General features: G+C 37.1%; 1 protein-coding gene across 3 annotated transcripts in view; it reads right to left on the bottom strand.

Moving 5' to 3' along the window:
• LOC145998457 (NACHT and WD repeat domain-containing protein 2) overlaps nucleotides 1-8448 on the bottom strand; it is a 78780-nt gene extending 70332 nt beyond the window's left edge. For 2 of the 3 annotated variants that reach the window (XM_083134868.1, XM_083134866.1), the window contains exons 1-3: nucleotides 8380-8448; nucleotides 8037-8164; nucleotides 6026-6114 (exon numbers count right to left, since the gene is read on the bottom strand). In XM_083134868.1, the coding sequence (XP_082990994.1) occupies nucleotides 6026-6114; nucleotides 8037-8139 (192 nt within the window). In that variant the 5' untranslated portion in view covers nucleotides 8140-8164; nucleotides 8380-8448. The remainder of the gene's footprint in view (nucleotides 1-6025; nucleotides 6115-8036; nucleotides 8165-8379) is intronic. The other variant, XM_083134867.1, reaches the window with a different exon arrangement.
• Nucleotides 8449-10102: the final 1654 nt, after the last annotated feature.

Genomic DNA, 10102 nt, shown 5'->3' on the forward strand with positions numbered 1-10102 from the left:
GGCTAAATTCTCGTTTTATCTGAACTTTTAAAAAATGTGCAAAATACGTCTCTATCTTTAAACAACCACCCTTTTCAATGTATGTGTAAAACAATCCCACTCTGTCTCAGAAAACCTCTTCCTAAGATCAAATGAAGGAAACAACTCTCAAGTCTCAACAATTATAAATTTTTGCTTAAATTTCCTATCATTTATACAAACAGTAGCACATATCACGTCCTTTGGTGCAACACTGTCAACAGCTAATGTTACTTTCCTCGTCCTAATAAATTTACTTCCAACCAGTGACGGCGCCAGGGAAATTTGACTGGGGGAGGGGGGAAGGCTGGCAACAAAATATTGTAAGGGGGCAGTCACATTAAAACGCCCGAAAACACTACACATATATATATATTTATATAATAATAATTATAATAATAATAATAATTATTATTAGAATTATTATTATATTCATGTATGGTGTTTTGTGTGTGTCTTTTATTTAGAGTGGACGTTTATAACCTAAATTTACTTCTTGATTACGAGTTTATCTCCACATGATTCGTTTTAATAAAGACATTAATTCTTTTTTATTGGTAAGTTGCGTTGTCTCTAGTGGCCTATTTCAGTATTGAAAGACATTCATAATTTTATAATTCATCGTCTTTCTTGAGATGAAACTACTGATATAAATATTTAAGTTATAAGATAATAATATAAATGATGAAAATAATTCTTCTAAGAGTTTAATTTCACGTTTGCAAAATAAACGTGACGTTGGAAGAAATGAATCTTCTTAAGTATTGGAAACAATGTGAGGCACTTAGTGAAGTGCAATTCTCCTGTAGGAGAATTCTGCTCTAGGTGCTTTGGAGAACACATTGCGCACCTTTGGTACGTCCAGGACTTGACATTTCTTCTCAATGGTAAGAACAGCCAAATGAGGCAGTTTGCATCCAGCATCCTGTTTTGAGCAAGCCTTTTCAAAGATTTTAAGGACAACCATCTTCGTAACGCTGAAGAGTTTTGGGCAAAATTTGTGTTTTATCTTTCAGGGAAATGTTAATTCAAGAAATATTCTGAACCTGGCAATACTTACTCTAACACTCCATCGTATGTTTATGGTACACAATTACAGGAACGTATGGAGTTCGTGGGAAGAAGTTCTTCGATTTTGATATGTACGAGAAAGAGCGAACCTGCATCTAATGATTGAAGAGTGGCAAATCCTAATAAGCGTTCTTTTACCTGCCCGCGATATGTTTTGAATCGAATTTTAAGTGTAATTTGCATTTTAAGGTTCACGTTCAATACATTTCCAAATAATATCCCCTCATTAGCTTCAAGAGTATCGAAGAAATCCCATTTGTTAAGGTTTGCCTCAGACTCATCATCTCGAAATTCAAGTCCCTGAATAGTAAGAAACCGCGATGAATCCACAATAACTGATATGTAGTGTCGGATTTTCTCCAATCACCTTTGGTCCTGGGTTCGATACCCAGTGGAGGCACTTTAAACTATAAGTCCAGTCCCGATTAGCCTTACTGTGCATAAGTGGACTTCAAACGCCAAATCAACCAACCAACCAAATCTTGAATCAACTTTGAATGTCTTTTAATACTTAGCGTTGTCACTAACGACCACGATTAGAATAATTTGCCCGTACTACAGATGATGTCTTGTGGTCCTGAAAATATTCGTGATGTTTTAAAATCATCCACATTCAACACTTTTTCCCAGTTCTTAAGACTGGTTAAAACTTAGGTTAATCTCGGCTATTACAGGACATAAATGAATGAGAAATCACCTATGCCCAGGTCGGCGCTCGAATGTTGGACGAAGCAAATTAATATTTGTTAATCAAGTTGGTATTATAAGCAGGAAAGTGATATCATGCAGAATACACCACTTTGAAAAGGTGAAAATCGTCATACTCTTATAAATGAACTCTCTTATTATTCGATATTTAATTAACTTCAGTTGGGGGGCCAGGGTGGGGGGGGGAAGTGTCTGACATGGGGCGTCCCCCTGCTCCCTCTGGCGTCGTCACTGCTTCCAACCCTCTAATAACTTCGCTGCTGATAGCCTCACCTTCGAAATGCAAGCTTGTGTGTCGACGAATAATACAAAGGACTTTTGTTCACTGTCCCTCTTTCATTCAAAGTCTGCCGTTTTCCTTTTCAGTTTTTCCTGCAAAACTTGCTGTCAGCAAGCAAACCAAATTACAGAATTTTTATTGCCCCTCCCTTGCATCAACTTCCATTCCTACTTTAGGCCTGGATTTATGGCACGTACCCGCTACTGCAGGTCAACCTCGCCCTATGTTTGGTGTTTGCCCCCTGAAGCAACGGTGTCCATTGTTCAAAGCGAAACCTTTGTCAGTGGGGCTCGGCGAAAAATAGTCTCGGAATACACCCTGGTCGTAAACAAGCTCCCGCCACCCTGACATTGCTGTCAGCTTCCCTCTGAAGTTCGATAAAACTACTTTGTGAAATGTGTTTAATAACGAGTGAAAAATGTTACTACATGTATTTTGCTCATAAACTTGAAGGCTAAATTTACAGAATAAAAAGATCAGCTACAACATTCCTTCTTCTGATTTACAGAAAGGCTAATCGGGACTGGACCACAGTTTAAAATGGGGTTCAAATCACAATTTGCCTTCACCGGGTATCGAACCCGGGACCCCTTGATTACAAGGCGACGATGCTACCAGAGTACCCGGTGAGTCCCCTGATAGAACAAAGTTTCCTTCTACGACGATTATACAGAACTTAGTGCAATTCCTTCATTTGTAATCTATTCTATATCAGTCTCATTATTTCGTTATTACAATCCAAGGAATAGTATTCTCCTTAAATAAGAAATAAAGAAATTAAAAAAAAAACATTGGAAATAATCTTCAAACGGACGTAAAAAAAATCGAATCCAACCACCTGCAGAATGTCTGAGGGAAACAACAAGAATTTTCTGAACAAAGACATTTCCGAAATTTCCATAACATTCTAATAATTTCGTAACCCGTGCAAATAATCATGTGGTAAAACCTTGTCGTGGTTCCCTGTAGACACTAAAATCACCAAATCATTTCTTTTCATATTTCCCGTATTTTCTCCTCCTCTTTAGCTCTCAGCTGTTCGGAGTGGGATAATGCTAGATTATTTGTCCCTAATTATCTCCTTTTCTTAGTCTTGCTTATATCTTGGACTCCTTAATAACTTTCCCAACAACTCCTTATCAATTTGTACTGCCATGTTTCCTACAATGCTTTTCCTACTTCCTAATAACAATCACTTCTGTACACCCTTTGATGTAAAAATTAAATAATAAAAATAAACCATATCCGTCGGTCCGTTTATATTTCCAACCTATAGAGCTGAGACTATTTTTACAAGATAAACATCGGACGCAAACATTCCACGAATTTTTGGCCCCTCCTTCCACCTTCTCTACCTGCCCTTTTACTTCATGTTATTCAGAATTGTATTAGTATCTGGAGTACTATCGTAACATAAGGTTATTAACCTGGAATATTTTTTTTAAAAAAATGGGGAGTAACGCTGTGTTTCGAAAGAGTATAGGAAATAAGTTTAGGTATTCATTCATGCCTCTCTCTAGAATAGTCTTCTTATTTTGACTTAATAAACGCTTATCAACGTTTCTAATTGAAATATTTTATTCCAAGCAAACAAGTATTTCCAACTGATTAAAAATTTTGCTTTTATTTTTTCGAGACATTCGAGACGAGACGAGACTTTTCAAAACCCGTCTCGTCCCGTCTCGTGTCTCGTCTCGAAAACGAGACGAGAAAGGCATTCCGTCTCGTCCCGTCTCGAATTTCAAAAGGCTTGTCCCGTCTCGTGTCTCGTCTCGTTTTCGAGACGAGACACGAGACGAGACGGGACATGTCCCGTCCCGTGAGCAACACTACGGAGTGTAGAAATACGTTATGGTAAACCGAGCAAAGGTTTGAAAAATGCGTTCGATTACATTCACACGTATTGCTTATACTATCCATTACATTTAGAATGCCACCTGAAGGTCCATGCTCAAGATAGGGCGAGGGGCCCTTGCTCCTCATTTTGAACTTTGAAACATTTAAATGTGAACCTATAAAAAACGACGAAAATAACATTAACGATATTTCACATTTTGTAAGAATTTCGATTTTCTTCCCCCTCCCTGTCGTCGTTGGATTGACGATAATAACAAGTGCTGCTTAAACTTCTAAATTATGCTAAATGCTTCTAAATTGTACTAGGATTTATTATTATTATTTTTTTCGGATAATTGTAATTTTGCATCTACTTTTCTAGAGTTTTGAATTTGCGTTACTTATTATTAATAGTTATGTCATAGTGTAAATTTCTCCCCAAAATTGTTTAAAATGGTGCAACAAACAGCATGGATTCAACATAGAAGAGTTTTTGAAAATTGTTTACCACCAACTTTCTACCGATTTCTTACTCTAAAATCTCCTGACGAACTAAATCGTTCAGGATGAAGAAAAGATAGAGGATGAATCGTGGCAAGGTTGTAGAAGAGCTTTCCGCTGGATCGGCATACTCCCTTTCGTTTGAAACATGTCCGCTGGTGAAGTAGAAATAAGATTTGGACACAATTTTATTTTTATTTCCTGCAAACATATTCCTTTGAATTCGATTTCCATCTCCCAGGGATTGGCGTTTGGAGATCTTGCTAGATTTTACCATTAGGCCAAAAGCAGGTGCTAAGTGCCAACAAAGATCAAACTGTGCTTGGTTTAGTACAATTTTGCTGGGGTTGGAATCGCTGATTGTGAGGAAAGGCTTGCTGGTTCCTTGGGTCTCGCCGAGCATCGCAACCCCCTCGCTTCACTGCCCTTTCCACTCCTCATCCATCTGTCCGTAGCATGACCGCCGAGGTTCCTCAGCAAGCAACAGAAAAAACCTGAGGCTGGTGCGAGCGAGAGAAGTCAACTCTTGACAGTAGCTAACCTAGTCAATTGTACGTACATTGCGCTCATAATTTTATAACACGCATTAAAGTCCTGAAAAGCAGAGAACTGGAAATAAATACAAATGAACTGTAGGAAGTTCCTCACTCCCTACATGGAGGAATCGCCCCTGTAGTACAGTAACTTGAATACACAGAAGCGAAATAGCTGGATCTCATGATTGTGTTCTACGTGATCTAATATTGCACTTGTAAGTTATTACTTACTACATCCTCCAAGTGATAGGTGTTAATATCTCTAGTATACTTATTATGATAGTTTATAATTTGTACTTTACAACAATGTACGTAGTTTAAAGTTTCATCTAAAGTACTGCTTATAACGAGAAAAAAAAGAACACTATGTAAGTTAGACTCAATATGGCTTTCATAGGAATGTATCGCTATGGACACGTGCAAATGTGACATTTGTTACTCTTTTGTTCACGTAGAGTGTGTTGGACTCACTAAGGATGATAAAGGACCTTTCATTTGGCCAGACTGTGATGTCTAATCCATGGTCTTCTGATAACAAATTGTGACATATCACTCCTTGTTTATTTGTTGGTAAACAATGTTATTCTTTGTGCAAATCTAATATGTCATTATGTAAATAAAATGTAAGTGTATCAATATACTTATCCACCTATAAAAACAACATTGTGGTACTTTCTTTACATGTGAAAGATAAAAATATATGAGTAGACCATATTAGGTACATACGTACCCAATATGGCCCAAACGCAACTTTAAATAAAATCTCCCCTGCACCCATGTTATTATTTGGAATTGGCTCCAATTTTTAATAAACGTCCAGAAATGTCCCCTCTTTTGATTCTTACGATTGGTTTTACCTTTTTGACTTTGTACACCATTTGAAAGAATCTCAAACCTCAGGTAGGCCATATTGGGTTCAGATACCTTAAATGAAGACGTGTCAATTTTCTATTCTATGCCAATTTTAAATTTTTTAAATTTAAAACATTCACCGGAACGTGGATTATGTTTTATGTGGCAAAATCTCTGCTGTCCTCAAATGAGAAAGTAATACAAGAATCGCCAAGATACTCACTTGAAATTCAAGACCATGTTTTTCCCTGCAATATTCTTTCAGTCTTGGATACACCTTTGCCATAAGAGTGTTTCTCTCCATTGCTGTGTCTGGAATACAAAACCAAAATTGTGTTTACATATGATGAATCATGTGTGTATATATATTTACAGTATTTTAAATCACGAATTTGGTTTGACAAAATCTGACATTTAACAATATTTAACCGATTGATGGATGAACGCAATCGTCAATGTCCTGCACAGAATTCGAACCCAACACGCCTGGTTTCACAGTAGGAAATGTAATCCTGCGATCCCGCTTCTTTCTGTAGTTCCGAAATCCCGGGATTGCAAGATTCATAGTCCTGGCTATTACGAATAATTTGCATCACGCCATTCCAAACGTATTTCCCGTATATATACATCCATGCTTAGCGTCAGCTACATTCCTCTTCCTGGTGTTGCCTTCTAAATAATGTTCATATCTTACTCTCTTCTCCTCCCGAAACTCTCAACAGCTAGATTGTTTTGTACTAAACTCCGTTTTCGCTTAAATAACAGAACCTTAGATACTCTCTGTTTCCTGCTGCATTTTACAAAAATGTTCAAGTACCTTTATTTCCATAACCATAAGCTACGAGTTTTGTATCTTGTGACTGTGCAATCATTTATTTTGGTTTAAGTATTTTCAAGTATTTTAGCACTGTTTAATTTGTCCTACTTCTTGGTCTCATAATATCAGAATACATATCTACAATCATGTCAGCTCATCTTTTCTTTCCAGTGTCACCTCAAAAAGCATGACGATTAATTTCATTTGTCAGTTATTGTGTACTATAATTTGTTTTGTAATTCCTATAATATAAGGGAAGAAGGCACAATGATGCATTTGTGAAAACGATATTATTTCATATTGAGAAGTGGCTCGTCAAGACTGACAATCCTGTGCAGAACTCACTTCGTTTTCTTTCTATCCATCATGATTTATGTGCATTGCTGCTTTCAGCACATATCAACTCTACTTTGAAGCCGTGTGGAATGATTGAAAGGGAGGAAGGGGAAAGAAGGTAATAAATGATTTTTCAGCTTCCCTAGTTCCGAAATCCCTTGATTATTAAATCTACTCACCATTGCATTTCCTCTTTCACAGTGAATTACACTAAGCTAATTGAACTTGATAATTATCTCACGAAAATGTGCTAAAACAGCTATATATCAACAAAGCACTCTAGATTATAAAGAGCAGCGTAATTCTTTGTACGGGGGAAATCAAGTAGATTCAGAAATGCATACTTACAGGGATAAGGTTTCATCGTGTCGGTGGTACAAGAAATGTAATTGTGTTAATAAACGGCCTGAGATCAGGACATTTATGTACTAAACAACATTTATTGAGAATTGGAGTAACGAACAGTAAGAGGTGTGAATGTGGCTGGGGAAATGCAGACGTGCGTCATATAATACTGGAATGTATAGGGAAATAGGGAAAGAATAATATATATATAAAGGATATATACGTAAATAATATAATAGGGAAATAAATAACTGTACACAACTTTACATAATTTATGCACAGGTAGGCTAATCGGGACTGGACCTAGAGTTTAAAGTGGAATCCGAACCACTATGTGTTCCAGCGGGTATCCTTGATTACAAGGCAACGACGTTACTACTACGCCATTGGAGAGGCCCAGTTTAAAAGTTCAATTTCTAATAAATGTGGCAAGTTTGGTAGCCAATCCAGATGTTCGACTGGGATATTATTCGTTAACATTCCTAAGAAAATGTAACATACAATAGTAAAGGGGAATGATTCTATTTTTGTTCTAAATAGTCTTAATATAACTTTGTAACGATATATTAAATGTAAAGCAATCATGTATATTCTAGAAAGAACTCATGGACAAAAAAGCTTAAAAACTGTTAGGTCCAAAATAAGTGATAGATAGATAGATACATGGATAAGCTGAATAACATGCATTTTAATTGTCAGGTTCGTAAAAAAAGGTACTTTAATGATGTAAACTTACCCGTGAAGGTAGAGCTGGTGAATATCCGGACAATTTTGGAACTGACTGGAGGAAGCTCCAGCAATAGTCCAGCAAAAATCCGATCCACCGTATGATCGTCCATGCTGGAGTCCTAGTTGCACTATTTGCTGAAACAGAAAAGACTAATTACATAAAAACAGTATCTTTTTCTAATTTATACATACATGTTCAGGATGAAAATATGCTTGCACAGAGACAGAGACGGAAAAGGTAGCAACGGAGTCCATGGTACTCATTGTACGAGCAAGGAATCAAGGAAAGGGACATTTTGAAGATAATAAGCAATGCATGAACATACAAACAAACATAATATATGCACTACCTACTAACAACTTGGAGAAAAGTATGTCATGTATCACAGCCATGAACTCAGTCACGCAATGTTTTTGACATTGGTTTACCCACACCAATCAATACATGACGTGTATCTCGTCAATATGAAAACAAAGAGAGCTCAAAGGAGTGGGAATCATTAGCAAAGTACCCTATAATCGTAACAATAACTTTAAATTTATGCTCACACAGAGAATAAAATATTTTTCTACAAAAATGTGTATATATTTTATGATATATGGAATTATATTAGTTGCTGGAAATGGCTCCTTCCTTCATCTTTCAATATCAGCGATTGGTTGACTTATTTTGCTAGCAGGTTGTGCTTGCAAAACAATTAGTTTTGTGTGATTACTGATCACACTGTCTGGTCACTGTGTATATTAACCTTCCTGTAAGCTATTTAATAATCGCAGGGACAGAAATTTTGATGTAATTTCGTTGCAAGCAGCTGTAAAAGCTGCCATTGGAAGCAGAGGGACAGAGAACACGTCCCCCAATATTACAAAAGCGTGTTTTTTTTAAAAAAAAAGGAGGGAGAGGTGCTAATTTTTATTCTGTAATGTCTACTCCCTCCCCTACATTTTGTTCACATCTAATACTTGATATAACAGAGAAAGAATGCACGAAGCGAGTAGTGAAGCAAAACTGTGAAAAGAAGAACGTCCCTACATAAATGAGCCAATACTTAAATAGTGAAGATAAGTGCGTAGGCTACGACGAGATGAGTTACTTTATAATTGGCACGTGCAGGAGACGGTACTACGTAGAAATTTTAAGCCAGAATACAGGCTCGACCAGGACTCGAACTTGGGTTTCTCACAGAGACGAGTCTGTTATGTGACGGTGTGTCAGAGAACCTGATTTGAGTCCTAGCGGAGACTGTATTTTCCGCTTAAATGTTTGCAAGGTAGATGAGTGTAAGCGCCACATACTACTCTTATTTTTGGAAATAATTCTCTTTTTTGTACAAGGGTATGCAAATTAAGGTTTGTTTAACCTGAACAAAATATTCCAAATTGCAAAATTATGTAAACACTTTCATGAATTAGGTATACATGTGTCATATTTTACTTAACTTAAAAGCACTAACATAAATGCAATTCTTATTCATGCCCTCAAAGAGCACCGTGAGGTGTGAAAGTTTGGGTAGGCTACCACTGATCTACATGCTTGGTTGCATACAAAGTTAAACTTTCTCAAGGGTCCCTCCCAGGTTCGAATCTTTGCCTAGGCATGGATGTTCTTTGTTAGTATCCATTCATAAATTTCATCATATCATCACTCATCCTCATCGTCACGATTATCCAAAAGTGCCAGAAAAGCGAAGTAAAATAAACCAAGTCAATCAATCGATCAATAAGGTTTCTCTCTTATTGCGAACGAAGGGCCATCTTTCCATGTGGTTGCGGCTTGGGCTTCCGTCCTCGACTCGAGAAGGGCCCAAAGGTCAACCTCCAAGTTTTGCTCTCTTATTGCAGTCGAAACTCGAAATACTTGGGAAGTTAAGCTGGACTTCGCCATAGTTTCACCTCTTTGCTTCACGTCCTTTCAGCATTGCGCTTGAAGGAACAAAAATGTTTCAAAGTTTCAATATGAATCATATTAGAGTTATATGCTTTACACACAAACATGTATTGTATATAAATAAATAAACTCCGTCGTCGCCTTGTAATCAAGGAGTCCCGGGTTCGATACCCGGTGGAGGCACA

Source organism: Lepisma saccharinum, chromosome 14 (assembly GCF_977018435.1).
Source record: "Lepisma saccharinum chromosome 14, izLepSacc3.1, whole genome shotgun sequence".
NCBI lineage: Eukaryota > Metazoa > Arthropoda > Insecta > Zygentoma > Lepismatidae > Lepisma > Lepisma saccharinum.